The following is a 20,947-nucleotide window of genomic DNA, read 5'->3' as shown; positions in this document are numbered from 1 at the left end:
GATTAAAATTCAAAAAAATTATTCTGGCAAATCTAGAAAATCTGTAGAATCAAATTTAAATCTTATTTCAAAGTCTTTTGAATTTCTTTTAAAAATTTTGTTCTGGGAAATCTAGAAGAAATAATGATTTGTCTTTGTTAGAAATATAGCTTGGTCCAATTTGTTATATATTCTAACAAAGTGTAGATTGGATTTTAACCTATTTAAAACATGTCATCAAAATTCTAAAATTAATCTTAATCAGGAAAAATTACCAATGATGTTCCATAAATTTTTTTTTTTAAATTTTTTCAAAAAGATTCGAATTAGCTAGTTTTTCTCTTCTTTTTTTCAGTTGAATTTTGAATTTTAAAGAGTCGATTTTGAAGATAAACTATGTTTCAAAATGTAATTGTCATTTTTTTCGTGTTTTCTCCTCTTTTAAACCGTTCAATTAAGTGTAAATATAATTAATTATTAATAATAACATAGAGTTAAAGGTAAATTGAGCAAATTGGCTATTTCTGGCAATTGATTTAAGTGTGTATCAAACTGGTAGCCCTTCGCATTAATCAGTACCCAAGAAGTAGCTCTTGGTTTCAAAAAGGTTGGTGACCCCTGCTTTAGGGGACAACAAATCAATTTCATAAGCGCGTCCACTAGATGGTGCTGTTCTTCAGGAAAGACAAAGCATCAGCTCAATTGGCTTTAGTAGTGACCAGGAAGAAGAGGAATGGGTAAAGGATTTAGAAGAAAACAAAGAGGAAGCAGAAAAGAGAAAGACAAAGAGGATGAAATGAGGAATATGGACTGGAAGAAGAGGAACAAATCTACCTACAGGTACAAATAAAGTCACTTGACCCAAGGAAGACGTAGAAGAGGAAATAAAAGAGGATGGAGAAGACAAGGAAAAAGGATTGATTGATTGATTGATTGAAACTTTTATTAGTAGATTGCACAGTACAGTACATATTCCGTACAATTGACCACTAAATGGTAACACCCGAATAAGTTTTTCAACTTGTTTAAGTCGGGTCTGGAGAGGAAGTGTTGTAATGTCACAGTAGTAGTAGTAGTAGTATGAGGAGCCAGAGAAGAATACAGAAGGTTCCAAAGCAGGTGGTCATCTCGCCACTGATGATGTCAGCAACTGCAACCAGCAGCCATCGATCTTCAACCTCTTTGCCATCTTTCTTGTGGTCAGCTACACTCTGTCGGCCATCTGTAAACCTGGAGCGACCGTGACGACATAGGACGTCAGTCTGGCGACATGTTTCCGAGCGTCACATGACATGATAAACGATGTTTCCTTGTTGTCTGATTTCAAACCAAAATCATGCCTAACGTCCACCTGCATGGCAGCACTGGCTTTATTGTAACAGCAGAAGCTTTTATTTGGAAATTTAGAAGTCTAAACTAGGACATGCTAGAAACCACATTCAAATGATGTTTATGTGTTAGCGTGATTATATCAGCACAGACATTAGCATACGATGTGTTTGCTCCATTATGACGCTTTGACAGGTTTTGCTGCACATTTGCATTTTAGCTTGTGTGGAGCAGGTTGTAGACTACCCACCAGGTGACTTTGGGCTCTGGGTGTTCAGTCACCGCCAATTCCAAATTCACGGGGACACCCCCCATGACAGCAGCTCTCGACAGTGGTATGCTTAAGTGGAGCGGACCAGGCTGCGGGGCTTGTTGGAGGGGCTCCGTCTCTGTCTGGGAATGGGGTGGCGCAGAAAGGGGCGGTCCTACGATCTGAGGAGTAATTTTGATCTCCTCACGGATTGCCACAGGTTCACAAAATTCCTGTTCTTCCTTAAGGGTTAATTCATGGCATTGTGGGGAAGGAGGGGTGGCATGTAGGCTAGCTTTTAGCGTTAATACTTTTGTCAGAGCAGCAACAGCAGGGGGTGTGGAGCTGCTGGGGCTCATACCATAAGCATGCACGCACTGCTTGCTGCTGGTACTACCACTGTCATGTGACTCTGGAGGTCTGGTTGCCTCAAAAACTTTTGGTCCATCCTGAGAAAGCGATCTTTCACACTCGCTGGAGGAACAGCTAACAAGCATTTGAGGCTGAACTACATTTGTCATTGTTTTAAAAGATCGTGGACTAGTAGCAAAGGATGGAATCTTGTCGTTTTGGAGAAAGTTCCGAGGGTCTGAACCGATCTGTGGCATTGCATCATCTTTAGATGAAGTAAAACTGCTTCTTGTGGACGATTTGAGGTTGTAGATTGTGTTCTTGACTGTAATCAATTTTGATGAAGAATCAGGGCTCATAACTGGAGTGTTTTTCTTCTCATCTTCGAAGGAGTCTCGGAGTCGTGCACCACATGGGTTCTGAGGGAAGGTCCTTGAAGATTGAGGGATCTCTTTGCATTCCTGAGGTGTCATGTTCTCGTAGACATCAATGTCTGAACTTTGAGAGGATGTAGGACAAAAGCTAGGAGTTTGACCACTGAGATCAGCTTTTTGAAAGATCGTTTGGATGAGCTGAGCCTCACTATTTGGACTTCTCTGATCTGGTTTATTCTGACTAAAATGATGACTATGTGAAGAGCTGCTCTTTTCCAATGCTGAATGCTGAATGCTGGCTCTGCATGTCTTTTCATTCTCTGCGTTGATTGGCTGACATGGATCAGGAGACAGATGACTGGACATTAATATCTCCCTGTCAAAAAGACAAAAAAATCATAAACATGCACAAAGACTACATACAAAGTATGTATCCATGATGCCAGGAATAATTTAAAGTAAAGTTTAGCCTACAATCTGAAATGTTATGTATTTGATTTGTGTGTTGAGTCCTCGTGGACATCCGGAACTTTGGACTTTAGGATAGTTCTTTCAAAGATCTGAAACAAGGACAACATAGAGTGTCACTCTTACCTTGTATCACTGTGAAGACCAGCAAGGGCAGAAAAAAAATTATCTGTCTCAGTGGACTCTTTATGTTGCTGGGCTTCACCGGTAGCAAGTCCAGTCTCTTGTCTCTCTGGCTGGTCCTTGCACTCGTTTTGGTTATTGGACTTATTTTGGGTACTGTGGGAGCTCAAACAACAATGTTCCTCAACATCGTCCTGAAAAATGATGGACTCTGGCGTCTCTGCCAATGATGGGAGGGAAATATCGTCAAATGAGCCACACTCGTACTCATCGTCACTGGACAGAAATCTCTCTGACACTACGTCCTGTTGCTGGAGTTCCGCTGCCAACGGGACACTTGGAGGTTCCTCCTGCATTTGGACGTTCAGTTAATATATTATAAAAAGTTGTCTCAACAACAGCAATATTCAGTTTTTTCTTCTTCCGAAGAACGCCACATCTCTCTAGCAAACCTGAACTGATGCACTCAAAGTGGACGTGGCGTTAAGTTGCCTGTGGATGACGTAGACCTTGCGTCCGACCTCTACTGGGGAACAGGACATCCTGAAGGTGTGGGTGGAACAGTGGGAGGAGGCACCATACTTCTTCTCACCACTTGACTGGCTCCTGTGTCAGCACATTAGACCAGCTGGCATTCATTAGCATGCTTGATATTCATTACCTTTTTCTCATGCTAGATGTTTGCTCTTAGTTAGAACCTGCTCTGAGAATTATCCATCTTCGGTGATGAGAGTTTCATACTAGTGTCAGTTAGCCAGGTCGCTTCTTTCTTATCCTGCTCAACGGTCAGTTCTGGGGTGTGGCCTGTCTCCTTTAGCTCACTCTGAAAGGACACACTGAGGTGAACTCCACTCTTCAATATTGGAATTAATTTTATTTTTTTTCTTGTTGCAGACCATGTCCTGTATGATGAGGTTGTCCATCTGACTCTTCTCTTCCTTGTTTGTGTCTTCTTCATCACTCTAATTAGCATGCCAATATGCAAATTATTCAGATGAATTAGCAGACTGATACATGGGATGATGCTATCATGCAAAGGTGTGTCCGCTTGTATGGACACCACCTCTCCTCCACACCTGAGACTGGCCTAGGAAGACCCAACAGTTTCCATATTGCTATGGTTAGCTAGCTAGCATAGTTGGCAATAAAAACAAATAAATCCATTGGTATTTTACCTAGTTTGCCTGCCAGTACATCAGCTGATATTAGTGAAACCAGCAGTAAATATGTATTGGTAGTGCGCTAGCCTTGTGCATCGGCTCTCTTTGACTAAGGAATTTCATAGTCAAACCTGATTCATCAGCTTTTGCCGTGCAAAACGTTGTTGTTGTTGTTGTTTTTTAGACTAATGGGAATCCCCACAAATAAACAGATCTCATTTGTAACGTTTTCCACTTTGAAGAAAAAGTGCTGAGATAAATAAATAAACATAGTAGAAATCGGATTGCTTAGCAAGGTAGGAGTCGAACTTTCACATATTAATATTTATTGTTTTATCATTTATACTTAATTTTGTAGTGCCGTCATTCTCTGATGGTAAAGGGTAGGTGTAAATATTAAGTAATGGTGTGTTGTTCAGTCTGTTAACTAAAACTTGCTTTAATTAATGCTTTGGCAAACTGAATTGTCCTACATGCTTTATTCATGTTTACATGATCCTAGTTACATTATGAGCCTCACTCTGCTGCGTGGCCAAAAAAACCGTCTCGTTGTGTGTGTGTGTGTGTGTGTGTGTGTGTGTGTGTGTGTGTGTGCAGCATTTGGTATTTTTTTCGGTTTTGCATATTGTTAAACATAGTACAGTTAACTAGACAGCTTTGTTAGCCTAGTAAACTGGTATGTCATTACTATTATTCTTTGATGCTAAGAGTAGCGTCTTCCATTTGTCTGTGCAGCTCACAAATGGTGTTGTCAATCTCCAAGGCCGTGCCCCTCTCCCTAACCTTTGACCCCAGCTAAGCCATGAGATCCCGCAGACTCTTTCTAAAATGACTTTGGATCAAAAAGCCAAACTTGGACCGTGTCCTACATCACACCTTTACTTTCAGGCAGGACGAGTCGACCTGGTTCCGCTCATCACGCTGCTTTTGCTCGTTCTTCCTGTCGTGGGCCGCTTTCTGGCTGCCGAAAGGTTTGCTGACCTCCAACTTAGACCTCACCTGCTGGAGGTCACGCATGAGCGCGTGGTCACTTGAAGACACTTTGCTTAGCCACAATGCACTTTGAGTGTATAGAGATGCTGCGCCGTGATCCAGCTGCTCTCCTCGGAATTTGGTTAGAGCCTGACAACAACACCCCTAAAGGTCAATTATGTTATGTACATAATGTACATAAATACTGCTAATGCTTAATTTTAAGATGCTCTCACATTGTCACTGATCAGTTCACCAATTTCCTTTTTCACCCAGAAAGCTTTCGTCAGCAGTTGATGAATCTGCTGACATGTCTCCTCATACGTACTCAAAGCAGTGCGTAAAAGTCCAACAGGGTCTAACTGGAGGAGCATCTCCAGCTGAAAAAAGGAGAAAACACACATCAATAATATTGCTGTAATTATTAGTATTGTTATCCTAATAGACCTGCTGACCTGTTTGACCAGCAGGTGAAAGTTGTTGCTCAACTCCAAGATGTGCTGACTCTTTTGGATTTTCTCATTTACTTTGACACGCAGAACACGTAGCTCTGACACTTCCTGCAGCAAGCGGTTCTGGACTGGTGTCAGGGCATCCCAGTTTTTCAGCAGGATCTGGGCCTGCTCGTCCAGTCTCTGTACGAGAAAGCAAAGCAAATCAGAGGAGAGGATTCAAGAATCTTGTGGATGTGAAACAGCGCTCACAGCAAAATAGGGTTTAGCGAGTCCAAATTGCTGCTGTAGCCTCAAGGTCTGCTCGTGGAAGCCCAGATCCACTTGAGTGCAAGAGTCCAACAGCTTCAAGACCTCCTTCAAGTCCCGCACAGCCTGCAAAGAAAAGCTGTCATGAGACCACATTCGCGTCCAGGAGTTTTGTGGAAGGTGTGCACTCTACAAAATGACAGTTTATTTTTGTCCTGCTTGACCTCAGTGCTGCTCTCACACACCTCACAAAGTCTCTCCTGGTACTTCCTGCAGGACTTTGTGTCCTCTTCCTCCTGCCTGTTATTGATTTCAAGTTGACTATGCAGGTCGGCAACTTCCTGTTGACTTTTGCCAAGTCGCTCTGACAACTGCTGCACCGCCGTCACCACAGACTGCAGGTTCAAGCCTGATGTCGATGCCTGACACACGTTAGAATAGACAAAATCCAATGGACCTCATTTTTTTGTTGAAGTCATGTAAAGTTTAGAATTATATGGTCACCATAGACTCCTCTGGTTACCTTGGCAATGTTGCTTATGAACTCGCTGGCTTCTTTCTGGATTGTGACGACCCTTTGCATGGTTTCCAACCAGGAAGTTCCGGCCTTGATAATAATATCTTCCCCCTCTTTCTTGCCTTCCAGTGTGTGCCTGTGGATCTTAATGTCTTCTTCCAGCTGAACAACAACAACAAACAGATATCGGCTCATAGCTGCATTAATAAGTGCTTACGTTAAAGTATGTCGCTGAGCTGACCTGCTGCGCCGCCTTGAGGAAGGACACATAGCCTTGTAGCACACGCACGTTACACTCAACAATCTTGTTCAGCTTTTTCATCGCGTCTAAGACTGTGGAGACCCGAGCAGCTAGCTGGAGTTCGGTGACTGTCCTGGTTCTGTCTCCACCTTTCAACTGCTCGGTCAAATACTTCAAGCGGGCCAAATGAGAGATACGTCCATTGGGCGCTTCTAGTCCAATTATGTTTTGGGACCCTGTACACGGAACTTGCAGACGTTGTAGGATCTGCATTACTTTGTTGGCGTTATGACCGGCAGACTTTATTGGAAAGACAATGACAAGAGACCAGATTAAAAATAATATACTCGCACCGAGATGCCAAACTTTTTGCCAGTATACAATGTGTGTACCTCAGCCTGTGTGCACAACAGAAGGTGTTGGTCCAGAAGGTCCTCTGCCTCCCACAGCTGAGGTCCCATTTCCCGATGCTTTGACAACAATAGGCTACTTTGTTCCACCCATTTGGACACCTTCACATTGTTATTTCCACATGACACACACTACAGTCAGTACAACCAAGCACACTGACATAAAGCCACACATAAAATACAATAGAAAGTTCCAGCTAGAAGGCAAGAAGTCACCTTGTCGAGCAGTTGTTGACACATCAGCAGCAGTGGTTGATTGTAATTGGTCGGAAGAGTGCGGTGGGCATCGCTGTGCATGTTGTTCTGTCCCCCCCTGTTTCCTAAACACTTCTGCAGGTCTGGCATCCTCCCACTGTCCAAAAGAAAGATGAGAAGATGAAGCTGATGAGACAACATGAACATGGGAAGTGTTCTGACCTGATAGATGTCAAACTTTCCTTTTCCAAGACTTTCTGGTGTCGCTGTATAAGAGACGAGACCTGAAGGAAACTCAGATCAGACACGAACTGTGAGAATGTTTCCCTTCAGAACTTACCTTTGATTCTAGTACCTGCTTCAGGTCTCTGACATCACCTGGATCAGATTTCGGACTTACAACTGATCTGTACAGATCTGGTATGTGGTTTCTGGTCTCATCCAATGTGGACGCAAGCTTCTGGTATGACTTGGATTTAGTATTTGGGTCACATGACTCTAGATTCAGAACAGATTTTGATTCAGTATTGGATTGGATTTCAGGTTTTGGATAAGGGTTTGCTCCTCTGGCTTCAGCCTCATACTTCATATCTGATTGAGATGGTAGCCTCATATTGAATCTATACTCAGTATTTGGATCAGGACTAAAACCAGGCTTGGGATCTAGACTGCTTTCACATTCGAGAGTAGAAAGGTTTCGCTGCATTCCGCTTTGTTCTGCATTAAATCCGAAATCAGGCCTTATATCTGAGCTGACTGTGATGTCATGCTCCTGTGGCCTGAGTCGCTGTCTGAGCACCTCCTCCATTGTCCTCCTGCGGTCTTGCAGAGACTCCAACAGGAACTCCACCCTCACCGCCACTTGCTGGCTGGGTCTTGAATTCTGGGAAGAACATGTGACATTGCATTGGCTTTGTTACATTTGCCATAACCACATAGGAGGAAGCATTTCAACAAAGCGGGGCAGGCAAGACTGCATTTGGGCCGTGTTGAACAGGTTAAAGATTGTGACGTGTGCTGCTGCAGTACCACTGATGCCCCACGGAGGTTGTCAGTACGCTGGAGTAGTTCGAGCTCACGAAGAAGCTGGCCGCCGCTCAATAGAACCTTCAGAGAACTTCTTAGTACATCTGCAAGTAAAACAACATTTACCTAATTTTTCGAGTGCGCTAACTTAATTGCTTTCTAACTGATGATGTCACCTCTCCTCATGGCATCCAAAGCAAGTGTAGCGTCAGCAGACCCGACGTCCACTCGTAACAGAGCATCTTCGACGTTGTCAACTCCAAGCAACAACTGTAGACGCATTCAAACAGGAAGGATTTAGCATACCTTAGCACAAATGCCATGTTAACATGTTAGTTAGCATTAGCATTGCAATTACATGAGACATACTGTAATTAGATTGATCAGCAAATTTATTTGAAAACTTTATTGATGCATGACAACTGTCATTTGAGCTAATCAGGAGAAAGTTTAGCATATAACGACACCTGCGACGCTGCCTGGTAGAAGCTTGCTGCCAGCGTCAGCACTTCCTGTCGCCTCTCCAGGACGCGGAGCAAATTGTACCAGCCTTCATTCAGACACGCTCCCATAGCCTCGTACACTTCCTGATCTTCTTCCTGCCTCCTCCTCTTCCTTCCAATTTCCCCTGCCGCCTCCACAACTTCTTGCTGGTGTTTCTGCCGAGCCGCACTAAAATGTCAAGTAAACAAGTCGACCAATTGGACCGCAAGTCTTTTTTTTACCTTCATTGTCTTCATCAACTTCTCATGTTCTTGCATGAGTGTCCTGTTTTCATCCTGGTTTGAGCCAATCTCACAGAGGTCAGGCTGGACCTGGATCAGCTCAAGGTGGACCAGCGAGCCGCTCTGCAGCACAAAATATTTTTTTTGCTCAATGTGTTTGCAGTATTAGCTTCTAGCTCTTGTTAGCATCAGACTAGCTTTATTTTTTATTTATCTATCCAGAGTGTTATGATTGAGGTCATAGGGGAGCTGGAGTACACCTCAGATTGGTCCCCAATCAATCACAGGATACATTTTGACAAACAACAATAAACAGTGTGAGGCAGACAGGTGATTTCAGTTTGGAATGTTGTTTGAAGAACAATATTGTGGTCTTCTGTCTTAAATGCTGCTCTTAAATCCAGAAGGATCAGGAAGTTTTCTGATGTCTATGTTGACTTGGAGATTGTTTAAAACCAGATAAGGGCTGTACTGTGATAGACCTGAAAACAAGACTGAAATGTTTTGTTCAGATTGTGGGTTTTCATAAAGTAATTTAATTGGTTAAAATCCACTTTCTCTAAAGTTTACAATGTTAAGAACATTGTCATCATCTGGGTTTGGATAGCGCAGGGCTTTTTGTGGTCATTAACAAGATTTTGTATGTGTCATTATTTTATTTTTATTTTTCAGTGAAGCGTGGTGGGGGCAGCATCATGCTGTGGGGATGATTTTCAGTGGCAGGAACTGGGAGACCATTGCACCGGCCGACCGAGGTTTCTCATTGTGCCCATTGGATTGAGTTTTTTCTTGCCCTGATGTGGGATCTGAGCCTAGGATGTCGTTGTTGCTTGTGCAGCCCTTTGAGACATTCGTGATTAAGGGCTATATAAGTCAACTTTGAATCATTGATTTAAGGAGGAATGCAGCCATCTACAGAGACATCCTGGATGAAAACCCAGAGCTTTCTTGAACTCCGACTGGGGCGACGGTTCATCTTTCAGCAGGAGAACGACCCTAAGCACACAGCCAAGATATCAGAGGATTGGCTTCAAGGACAACTCTTTAAATGTCCTTGAGGGGCCCAGCCAGAACCCAGACTTGAATCCAATTGAACATCTCTGAAGAGATCTGAAAATGCCTGCACAGCAATGCTTCCCATCCAACCTGATGGAGCATGAAGGGTGCTGCTAAGTGAAATGGGCAAAGAGGAATGGGCAAAACTGCCCAAGGATAGCTGTCCCAAGCTTGTGGCATCGTATTCAAAAATACTTAAGGCTGTAATTGCCACCAAAGGTGCATCAACAAAGTATTGGGCAAGGGCTGTGAATACTTATGTACATGTAATTTTTTAGTTTTTTTAGTTTTCAATACATTTGTAATTTTTTTTTAATAGAAACTTTTCACTTTATCATTATGGGGTATTGTTTGTAGAAGTTTGAGGACAAAAATGGTTTTATTCTATTTTATATTTTCTAATAAGGCTTTGAATACTTTCCGGATGCACTGTACTTTGATGTTAAGAAATAATGTATGGATATATAATAGGTTATATAACGTTTTACATATATATATATATATATATATATATATATATATATATATATATATATATATATATATATATATATATATATATATATATATATATATATATATATATGTATACATATATATATATATATATGTATATATATATATATATATATATATATATATACATACGTGTGTATGTATATATACATATATGTATGTATATGTATATATATATATCTATATATATATGTATATATATATATGTGTATGTTATATAAATAACATACACATAAATGATATCTCCTACCACAGTGAAGCCAATTTAAAACTGCTATGCCACTTCAGTATTAATTGAAAAAGTAAACAAAACTCAATAAATGGGTTTTGTTTACAGGCGTCTAGGTCTAGTCAGCTGGTTATTGTTTCATGTTTTCAGTTATCTTGGCTGTAGCATAGAGCTGCTGTTAGCATCAACACATTGTTTGTGTGTTTGGTGATCCGTATTAAAAAAAAGTTGAAGGTTGACTTATTTCTTGTTGTTGAGGCCAATAAGCTGTTGTGTTTGTGTTGGCGCACATTTGAGCCCATGTCTCTAGTGGACATAAAATGGACACATGACACTTGAGGGCACGCACACACACACACACACACACACACACAGACACACACACACACACACACACACACACACACACACACACACACACACACACACACACACACACACACACACACACACACACACACACACACACACACACACACAGCAAGAGAGAGAAGTTAATATTTTGTAGGTGGATTTCGTCTTGAATAGTCATTAGCATGTTTCTAAAATATGTGGGAAAGACATTTTTACAGGTGTATTACACACTTTATAAACCGTATTGACAAAATCAAATATGTGGAGGCTAAGATATAGTCGCTCAATGCAAATGAGCACCCAACCACGCACCTTGACTACAGACACGACCAGCTGCGATTGGCCAGTCTGAATTGCGATGGTGCTGAGAGTCGTGAAGGATTTCCCATTGTCTGTCTTCGTCTCCCCCGTGTCCTTATGTCCTCTGAGCGTCGCCACCTCCGGTTCGATGCTGCTCGTCATGACTCGGCCTTTACGGCTGGCTTCTAGCTGTCGTCGCCCCGTAGGCGCCACTTTCTGTCGGCTCGCATGAACGCCGTCAACGAACGTCCAACTGTAGGAGAAGGTTCTAAAAGGACGTGTAGAAAAGGTCTACTGCTGTTTGGCTCTGCCTTCCTGTGCGTGTAACACAAGCCTTAGCTGAATGGCAGCAACTAAAAATACACAGCATTCTTGTCACGTTGTGCATGCTTAAGAACATGTGACACATCACCAAGAGGTCAATTGTCTCATTTTATTTTGTCATGTCATCAGGAGGAAGACCAAAACAAGTCAATGCTAACTTCCTTAGCATTAGCATAGTGAGATGATCGTTGGTGGTAGAAATAAGAAATTGACACACACACACTCATTTTCAAAACGCCCACATATGAACTTTCAGAATGTTTTGCAGCTCTTAGTGATGTAGTCTTTCATGTTGTCTTTTACGTTGTGCATGTAAAGCTCTGCCCCTAAAGTCCACTTCCTGCTAACTTTGGGGGCGGCAGCGGTAGAGCAGGCGGGTCATAGCAGCAACCAGGCATGCGGCGGTAAGAACGAGTGCTGTGGCGCTGCCTGGGGAGCAGGTACATGAAGTTAGCAGAAGCTTACAATAGGTAGTGTGATAATCAGAGCTCTCATCATCTCTCTTGTCAAGGCACGAGCAGCAACTCTACAAAGTGAAGGACAAACCTATGGTTATCCCTGCCCCCTTTTGACTGCCATCTTTGCTTGCCGTGGTGGTGCTGGTCTGTCCTGCTCACAGAGACAAGGTGAAGACGCGAATGTCAAAGGTACAAGAGGGCCAAAGAAAAAGCAAAGCGTCACCTGTCAGATCGTGCGACACGTCAGAGCATCTGGACTGCGGCAGCGCACTGCGGACGCCAACCGAAGAGATGCCTCGCTGCAACAGCGCCACCTTCAGGGGTGCCACATGATTGACATGGACTGCAGACAGGCAGCCCACAAAACCCGCCTTTCCCGCCGAGACCACCTCAAGAGGGAGGGACTCATTTACTGTTTAAAGACATGAAAGCAACTGACCACCTTGACGTAGCATTAAAGAGCCATTTGTCAATCATCAGCAGCACAGGACATGCCCCCTTCTGTCGCCACATGTGACCAGGCTTGTAACGTACTTGTGATTTTTCCGAGAGTCACGGTCATGATTGGGATCGGCTCAGCATCCGACACCAAGGTGAACTTCCTGTCTATTTGCTGGTCCACCTGCCAGTCACCACACATGTTACAGGGGTGCGGGCGTCCACCACACAACAGGAGGCTCTCACCTGCACATAGACAGTGTTGCTCTCGCGGAGTATTCTGACTTGGTGCAATCTTCCATCCGCCAGGCTGCTGGACGCGGGGCTAAAGACCTCGGGCTTCCTGTCACTCTGCAAGTTGTACCACACGTGCAGACTTCCTGCAAAACAGTTTGACAACAGTTGCCATGTCGTAATGTCCTGACGTAGTGAAGTTACATGGTAGTACCGTTGCCAGCAAGTAGGACAACCATGTAGTACGTCTTGAATGTTTTGACGCTTAGCAACATGGCGGGTCTCCGCATTGTGACAAAGCTAAAGGTCATGTCCTCTCTGGTCCTGCCCCCACCATGTTTGGACACAGACGACTTTTGGTGGTGGCCTGGCAAAAAGGTGTAGGTTACTGATGTCTCTTCATCAAAGGCGATAGCCACTTCTGCGGACACAGACGCCGCACAAAGTACACGTTAAGCACGGCTTACCCCGAGCGGCAAATAGCGGCGGCCTGTAACTCTCACCGTCTTTGCACAGAGGCCCGGCGTACGCCGAGCGTGAGCAGTCGCAGGCAAATCCGTCACTCTTTTCAAAGCAACGCCCTCGGTTGTGGCAGACAACGCTCGGCCCGTCACAGTAACCGGGACATGTGGGGCTCACACCGGGTGCCGTCTTGGCACTCTCTTGCAGGTCATAGGTTAAGCCATTGACTGTCAGAGACCTGATGCAGCCCAAGAAACCTCGCAGGCCGGAAGGTACCCCCCCTGGGGTACAACACAATGTCATTTTATAAACAAACCGTTTCAGCCACCATGGCACATTCATACCTACGAAAAGCTGCCCGCCAAGGCGTTGGTGTACGGCTGCATCAGGCGGGGCCTCCAGGACGCCGACGGGAAGTTCGTCCACCTGCAGCAACGTCTCCTTAACGTTGCGCTCCACCCTCACGTAGTGCCATTGTCTGTCATTCAGGGGGAGGTGGGACTTGACCAACACCACTGATGCGCTGAACGACAACATCATGACGGAAGGAGCTGGAAAGTCGTGCACAAAAACACACACAATGTTCATGCATGCTTCTTTGGGGATTCTAAGCTTTGCTCATTGAGGCTTAAAGCCAATAAATGCACACATACAATGAGCTGAAATCACAAAGAAATAGATGTCAAAGCCATCATGTTAACAGACTAAAACCTCGAAGCTAAGCTTATTTTATTATAACACATATCCCTAATAAGCTAAGCTAACTTTGTTGGCTAATAATAGCTATATGAGGTCATTTAGGATCAAGTCCTAATGCACAGCTAATTATTGCAGATTTTTTAATTCACTGATCAAAGTAGATAAAAAAATATGACGCTAGTAAATTAGCATTAGCAATCAAGATTACTAAGCTAATGGGGTCTCTTAACCCTGTAAGACCCAAATATAGAAAAACCTAAAAAAAAAATCATTTGACCTTTCAGATGTTGTTGTAGGAGGCATTTGATGCAGAAATTGAAGATTTAAAAAAAAAAAGTTTATGTATGTTTTTAGAGAAATTTTGTAATATTGCAACATTGGGCTTTGATGGGAGCAGAATTTCTGTATTTGTACTCACATTGTCTGAACAACTAAGGGTTCATTTGCAGGGTTGATTGCTTACTTAGCCCCATAACGGTATATACCTTTAATAATAATCACACATTAGTTATATTTTTATGAAGTCATTTATTACAAATATAAAAAATATGAAACAAGATAAAACTCTTAAAAACGCTTGTCCCCCCTCTTTTATAATTGTAACAATTATATAACAAGCTCTAAATGTAATTTGATGCATCTGTTCCACAATAACTACCTATGTACATGCTCTAGACATTGTAATAACAACCCCAAAAAATATAAAATACATTTTAATTACTTGAATCCGATGAATCCAGTACAATGAAACAAATAGATGTTGTTCGAAGGAAACCTTGAGAGGTTGTGTGAGTTCAGGGCCAGAAGACGTGACTTATAAACAAATGTACGATCCAATAGCATTGTGAGACTGAACAATAGGACCCTATGACTATGTAAATGTGGTAAAAATTTTTTTTTTTTTTATATATAACAGATTGTTTTTTTAGGATGGTTAAAGGTAAAGTTGTAATTTTACAACAAGGGGTGTTACAGGGTTAATGCGGTCAACTCACAGCTGAGCTCCAAGCGAATGAAGTCTTTCTGGCCCAGAGAATTCAGAAAGACACCAGAAGGACCGTCAGTCTTGAAGTAGAAGGTGAGGTCAAATGCCTGCTCAGGTTGCAGGGGCGGTAAACTGAGGTAGGCCCCCTCCTGGTTAAAGGACGCCATGTTCCAAAGACGCTCTGTTGGTGAGGAAGAGCTGAGGGGATATTTGGTGCAGGTCATACGGTGTCAGCTGCACTCACTGTCTCCATGGCAACGCAGAGGGCCCACACTGTGGACGGCCTCAGAGTCCTCAACTAGTACACTGAGTGGGAGATGCTCTTTCCCAGACAGAAACCCAGAGTCCTTGGACCTGTGCAGGAAACAGTCCTGTCTTGACCTTTGACTGTGATAATTGCTGGCTATGACTGTAAGAATGCTACCATGCGTGGCTGGAGCTGCCCCAGTAGTTTCGCCTTTCCCCATGCTGATCCACCCACCAGGACAACGGGTGTCCTTCTGCCACAAAAACACATAGGACGTAAACATTAGGTAACATTTACGTCGCGCAGTCTTCACAAATCGTTCACCAGCGAGTGGAGGTCATGTGATAACAGACTGAAGAGTAGCAACTCACCATCAGCCTTTAGGAGGCGGGACCTTTTGCTGGTGAAGACCACTTCCTGTCGACACTGCTCAGATGCCATCACGATGGCACGTAGTTGTTGGGACGAGGCGCTGGAGTTAAACTTCATGACATGAGTCTCGTGTTTAGATGAGTCGCTTACTCGGACAGGAAGCGTGACGTTGTGACTGATCAGGGTCCACACTTTGTCGTCTGAAGCGCAAAGATGTCACATGACCGCATCATTGATTGTGTTTTGTAAATGGAATACAGTAGATCCCTGTTATTCGCGGGGTTACGTTTTAAGACAGCCCGCAAATGGTAAAAAAAAAGCAAGTACATTTTACATTTACACATTGAGAAACAATTATAGTCAAGCTAACATGCCAACATCTCGTCCTGACAAAGCAAATGTCGAGTGAATTGACCTGTGAAACAGCTACCCCTGCTGGATTCACAGCTGCAGCGTCTTTTTCCTCAGCATACAGACAACACCATTAAACCTTCCTTTAATTTAAACTGGCAAAAAAGCAGTGATTTATGGAGGGCCAAATGGGACAAAGTTAAATAAATTAAAAAATATTTAAATAATTACTTAAATGTGTCATTAATAACTACAATTAAATACATCCATGTGTTCAAATGTGTCATGTATGTAATGTCTAAGTGTATTTAATTATGTATTGATTTCCTTATTTCCCAATTTAATACATTTTTGATTTCTTTCTTTCATGATTAGAGGATTTATTGCACATGGAAGTGCCGGGTAACCAATCAGGTGTTTGGATCCGCCCACTGACATTGAGGGTTGAGTTTGACAGATAAAATAAATCCATGAAGCGCTGACAAGGGCCAAATGGGATAAATAAATAAATATTTAAATAATTATTTAAATGTGTCATTATTTAAATATATAATGAAATAATGAAATTAATAATTAAGTAAATTGTGAAATAATTATTAAAATCATGAAATAATTAATAAAATCATGAAATTATTTAATAAATTATGAAATGTAAAAAAAAAACTGATTTAATAACATATTTTTTTTCTAATTACATTTAATTAATGGCATTTTAAGTAATTATTTAAAGATTTATGGATTCATTATATGTTGGCACTCATAGTGATCTACTGTAGATGAGTGAGTTAGCAAGTCACCTGTCATGTTGCAGTACACCTGTGTGGGCCCCAGTGGACCGCTGCCATCGGGGTCAATTGAGTAGAAGCCAGACGAGCCTCCGCTGAGTCTGTACGACTCACAGGACGACTCAAATATGGCTGCAAGAGCGCACGTAGCATGATAAGCTCTTATCACATAGTACTCGTGATATTACGTACGTGACATTATATTTAATATAAGTAACTCACAGTGGTGACAAGTGGCTCCTGCGTATCCGCTTCCAGAACAGTTGCAGTTAAAGCGGTCCCACGTCTGCGTGCACAAGGTGCCATGTTCGCACATGTTCGGAAGACACCTGCAACATCACAAGAAAACGCTACGCACATGTGTACACAACATAAATAAACACACATCTGGCCACCTCGTGTGGAAAGGAGCAGTGACGTGGCGCTGACCGGTCTCTGATGTGGCATGCGTCAAATAGCAGAGACGAGAAGTTTCCCAGCATCCCTTGCTGCACAAGGCTCAGCTTGATGGGCCACCGATCGATGGACAGCAGCCTCATGCAGCCCTGGAATGACGAGCTCCAGCTGTGGCAGTCTGATGCCCCGCAGCCTGGCGGACATACGCACAAAAACACGTTGGCACATGGCATTGTCCTCCTGCAGCGTGTCGGCAAGCACCCACCCCCGAAGAAGAAGCCTCCGCTTGGCTCCAGTGGGTGGAGCTGTCGTACGGTGGCGATGGGCTGGTGGTCCAGACTCAGGACCAGTTGCAGGCCCCTGTAGTCCAAACTCAACCAGTGCCACAGTCCGTCGTTCACCCGAGGACCACGCTCTCCAGTGTTTCTACTGGTTACTACAATTACAGGCTGGACTTGAGCTGAGACGGACACCGTTAGCATGTTAACATCACCCAAGAAGATCTTGATTGGAACAATGACAGAATTTTCTAGTGGTATTCAATCGATCGCAAGTGGACTGTTCAATTTGTCTTAAAAGAGGTTTTGCCTCTCATCCGAGTAGGCTTCATTAGTTCTTCTCTTCTCCCCGTTGTAACACAAGAAGATTCAGAAGGACGACACTTCAACTCTCCAATAAAACCCACTCAGATCTTCTGTTTCTAGTCGATACTGCGTTATTTTACGTAATTTTTCATGTAGTAACGCATCATGTAGTAACGCATCATGTAGTAACGGTAACTGAGTTACTGAATATAAAAAATAACGTGTTAGACTACTAGTTACCGCCGAAAATAACAGCGTTATTTTGAGTTACTTTATAACGCGTTAGTCCCAACACTGCTGTCCAGCCACCCCGCCAACATAAAAGCGCCATTAAGCACTCACTGACCTGTGGCAGCGTTGCCTAGGAGCAGTCGACTGTCGGAGATGTGCAGTCGCAGCTCCCGATGCATTGGTCCAAGCCCGGTGACAAGCAGCAGTGCGTCAGTGTTCCATGTTCTAAACTGGAAGCGGATGGAGAAGTACCTTCGATCAACGATGGTGTGGGGAGCCGCCGGCAGCCACAGGAAGCTGCTGCTGGAGCTGATAAAGGTGCACGCCGTCCGCTCGGGCCGCGTGCATGAGAAGGAGACGTTTCCCTGAAAGATGCGGGAGATGTGAAGGTTGGCTTCCATCGCTCATGAAAAGTGGGGAGAGCGAGCGCAATCTTACCACGCTGTACATTTGAGGCTTGCGTCTTTTAGCCAGGTCGATGACATTGACACCATTATAGTAGACGTTCTCCATGCAGCCCTCAAAGTTCCTCCTTAGGAATGTTCCGGGCTTGCCAGGCAGAGGGATGCCGCCAAAGCTCAGCTGTCACATGTAGACACATGAGGACCGCGTTTACATAAGACGAATGACCCTGTTTCCCACGGAACCCCTGTCGGCGTGGACTGACCTCGTAGTCCACCTCCAGCGACTCCCCATGGCCTTGGGTCTGGAAGGACTGAGTGTAGTGGTCAACGCTGACCTTTACCTGCTTGTTGAGGCGCTCCATCGCCACCCAGTGCCACTTCTCGTCGTCCAGAAGACTGCCCACCGTCACTGCCTCCCCACCCCCGCTAGTGTCATCTGATAGCAGCGAGGTTATTGATGTGAGAGTGTGAAAAGAGAATAAGAAGACATTAGAGAGAGATGAGAAGCTAAGGACTGAAGTCATCGTTGAGCTGACCCAGGTTGAGGTGGAGAGCCAGTCTGGTGTCACGCAGCTCCAGGGTGATGAAGTGGCCACGCCGGCTTTCACCATGTAACAGGACGCCATCGGCCTGCCGGCTCTTGAACCTCAGTGAGATGACATCTTTGGCCGTAGACACGGATTTCTGCTTGAAGCGGTACAGTAGAGCACTTCGGCCGTCAAAGTCGGCCATGTGCGACTCTGCAAGCGACCGATTCATCAGTGTCATGGCTGACAGCTGATCATTAGCTTGATTGTGTCACGTGGCAAGGGGGCATGGCTTACTGTAGAAGCAGCCAAACACATCCACCCGCAGGCCGGGCCCGTCGCTAGTGGTCCATTCCAGAGGGACGAAGCGTATAAAGCGACCCCTTGGCGGCGGCGAAAGCTTGACGAGGACGGCCGCCCGTCCATTCACGTTAGTCTGCAGAGACACGGTCAAAAGTCAGGAGAGGATGTGACAGAATAACATTTGACTAAGTTCCTCCCACCCGGCTCGTGTGTCACATGCCAGGAAGTGGACATCGCCATGCGTGTACTCCTTCAGGTGCTGCGGCGTGTCACCATAGAGGAGGCGGTACTTGCTGACACCCCCCCGCGTGGCCACCGCCGTCACCTCCATCGGCTCCTTGAGGTCCAGCTGCAACCAGGGGCCGGGGTCCATCTCTGCGGGAGACCATCCTGCATGTTCTGGACAACATGGCGGCTGTAACTATCACGTCTGTTGGTCCTTGTGTGTGGGACCCACCATCTCTCGTGTCCATTTTGGCAAAGTGTGCGGCGTCGCCGGGTGATAACTGCGACGAGCTGCTGAAAGATGACCGAGGCAGCGCGGATGCCAGAGGAGCGTTGCAGCTGTCTAAAAAAGACAGACAAGAGGGACAACACGGCATCCATTCTTCATTCATTGTGAACTGTCCCACCACAATAAAAGCAGTCACTGCTGTGTATATTTAGTTTTGGTTTATGATACTATAATTATGCTAATGCTAACCGCACATTTTAAATGCAAATAAGTAAAATAAATTTTTCAGGCAAACTACCAACAATGTGATCGCTGATATACAATGATATTAATAATAATAATAATAACTTTAATTTATATAGTGCTGGCGCGGACACTTAGCAACATTTCAGTTATTTACAGAATATGGGTGCACAAAGTCTACAAAGCTTTTGAAGTAGTATACAGTGTGCGTGGATAGTTAGGGTTGAAGACACGAAGAAAGTGATGAAGATGAGAAAGATACGATACTTACAATGAGAGGCGACGCTGACGATCACGTCAATCCAGATGATACCCTGCAACGCCAACATCGTCATCCTCGTCTTCTGCTCAGTCTTCTGTTCACAGTGACCGACACTCTTCCTCACTGAACCTCCTCCGCCTCCTTCTTCAGCATTTCACGCACACTCATGCGCACATGCACACTCACATTAAAATTAAATGAGTTGTTGACGTCGCCAAGTACGCTAGCTTCCTCATGTAGTCACAACTGCAAAACACGTGGCTTTTTCTTTGGCTTTTTACGTTGACGGCTGGACAAAAAGGACCGGAAGTCACATGTCTCACAATCAAAGCAGCACTTGTGAACTTTAATATCCTGCTTCATTTCTTTTTACACTTGTATGACACTTAAACACTTGAACATTTAGTTTAACACTACATTTACTGTTTTATTTACGCCTTGTCAACATTCATTAAACCTTTACTTTCATTTTTTATACTTCTCGTTAACATGAGTATAAACTTTTATATTCTAATATCCCTGAATAACATCAGTAAAGTTCAATATTTTTGTATTTTGAAACTCCTTGCAAACGTTGCTATAGTTCAGGGGTCACCAACGCGGTGCCCGCGGGCACCAGGTAGCCCGTAAGGACCAGATGAGTAGCACGCCCGGCCTGTTCTAAAAATAGCTCAAATAGCAGCACTTACCAGTGAGCTGCCTCTATTTTTTAAATTTTATTTATTTACTAACAAGCTGGTCTCGCTTTGCCCGACATTTTTAATTCTAAGAGAGACAAAACTCAAATAGAATTTGAAAATCCAAGAAAATATTTTAAAGACTTGGTCTTCACTTGTGTAAATAAATTCATTAATTTTTTTACTTTGCTTCTTATAACTTTCAGAAAGACAATTTTAGAGAAAAAATACAACC

General features: G+C 43.8%; 4 protein-coding genes across 7 annotated transcripts in view; 1 reads left to right on the top strand and 3 right to left on the bottom strand.

Annotated features, from left to right (window-relative positions):
- The window catches only part of LOC133658096 (alpha-tectorin-like), a 72,670-nt gene that overhangs the window by 3,653 nt on the left and 48,070 nt on the right, over positions 1–20,947 (top strand). The gene's annotated exons all lie outside the window — the stretch shown is intronic.
- On the bottom strand, positions 5,491–7,220 carry LOC133659222 (golgin subfamily A member 5-like). Its single transcript, XM_062061958.1, has 8 exons — positions 7,092–7,220; positions 6,858–7,007; positions 6,466–6,765; positions 6,231–6,386; positions 5,953–6,129; positions 5,711–5,833; positions 5,562–5,641; positions 5,491–5,512 (listed from the first exon to the last, which is right to left on the bottom strand). Exons 1-8 carry the CDS (start codon positions 7,218–7,220, stop codon positions 5,491–5,493), a joined length of 1,137 nt encoding a protein of 378 aa, XP_061917942.1.
- LOC133659221 (coiled-coil domain-containing protein 141-like) lies at positions 6,626–11,545 on the bottom strand. The gene is made up of 9 exons (XM_062061957.1): positions 11,289–11,545; positions 8,822–8,944; positions 8,564–8,755; positions 8,273–8,366; positions 8,026–8,200; positions 7,293–7,945; positions 7,092–7,227; positions 6,858–6,977; positions 6,626–6,765 (listed from the first exon to the last, which is right to left on the bottom strand). The coding sequence occupies exons 1-6, from the start codon at positions 11,436–11,438 to the stop codon at positions 7,366–7,368; spliced, it is 1,314 nt and encodes a 437-aa protein (XP_061917941.1). The 5' UTR covers positions 11,439–11,545; the 3' UTR covers positions 6,626–6,765; positions 6,858–6,977; positions 7,092–7,227; positions 7,293–7,365.
- On the bottom strand, positions 11,708–19,449 carry LOC133659220 (contactin-associated protein-like 5). Its single transcript, XM_062061956.1, has 22 exons — positions 19,297–19,449; positions 19,071–19,209; positions 18,783–18,986; positions 18,510–18,682; positions 18,281–18,424; positions 17,958–18,207; positions 17,293–17,463; positions 17,061–17,220; positions 16,854–16,960; positions 16,644–16,763; positions 15,495–15,695; positions 15,301–15,376; positions 15,121–15,230; positions 14,887–15,057; positions 13,537–13,743; positions 13,234–13,473; positions 12,945–13,151; positions 12,743–12,876; positions 12,593–12,680; positions 12,282–12,470; positions 12,147–12,209; positions 11,708–12,029 (listed from the first exon to the last, which is right to left on the bottom strand). The coding sequence occupies exons 1-22, from the start codon at positions 19,447–19,449 to the stop codon at positions 11,944–11,946; spliced, it is 3,393 nt and encodes a 1,130-aa protein (XP_061917940.1). The 3' UTR covers positions 11,708–11,943.

Source organism: Entelurus aequoreus, linkage group LG10 (genome assembly GCF_033978785.1).
Source record: "Entelurus aequoreus isolate RoL-2023_Sb linkage group LG10, RoL_Eaeq_v1.1, whole genome shotgun sequence".
Lineage (NCBI taxonomy): Eukaryota > Metazoa > Chordata > Actinopteri > Syngnathiformes > Syngnathidae > Entelurus > Entelurus aequoreus.
Note: the sequence above shows the minus strand (reverse complement) of the source record. Positions and strands in the feature narration are given on the sequence as shown.

Coding starts and splice junctions, on each gene's coding strand:
- LOC133659220 (XM_062061956.1), bottom strand. CDS start 19,449: ATGGACCCCGGCCCCTGGTTGCAGCTGGACCTCAAGGAGCCGATGGAG. Junction 18,425..18,509: donor CGCTGGAGGTGGACTACGAG/GTCAGTCCACGC, acceptor TACATGTGACAG/CTGAGCTTTGGCGGCATCCC. Junction 13,744..14,886: donor CATTCGCTTGGAGCTCAGCT/GTGAGTTGACCG, acceptor ACGACTTTCCAG/CTCCTTCCGTCATGATGTTG.
- LOC133659222 (XM_062061958.1), bottom strand. CDS start 7,220: ATGCCAGACCTGCAGAAGTGTTTAGGAAACAGGGGGGGACAGAACAAC. Junction 6,130..6,230: donor TCATAAGCAACATTGCCAAG/GTAACCAGAGGA, acceptor AACGTGTGTCAG/GCATCGACATCAGGCTTGAA. Junction 5,642..5,710: donor TCGCTAAACCCTATTTTGCT/GTGAGCGCTGTT, acceptor TTTCTCGTACAG/AGACTGGACGAGCAGGCCCA.
- LOC133659221 (XM_062061957.1), bottom strand. CDS start 11,438: ATGACGAGCAGCATCGAACCGGAGGTGGCGACGCTCAGAGGACATAAG. Junction 8,945..11,288: donor TGGTCGTGTCTGTAGTCAAG/GTGCGTGGTTGG, acceptor TTTGTGCTGCAG/AGCGGCTCGCTGGTCCACCT. Junction 8,756..8,821: donor AGTTGATGAAGACAATGAAG/GTAAAAAAAAGA, acceptor GCGGCTCGGCAG/AAACACCAGCAAGAAGTTGT.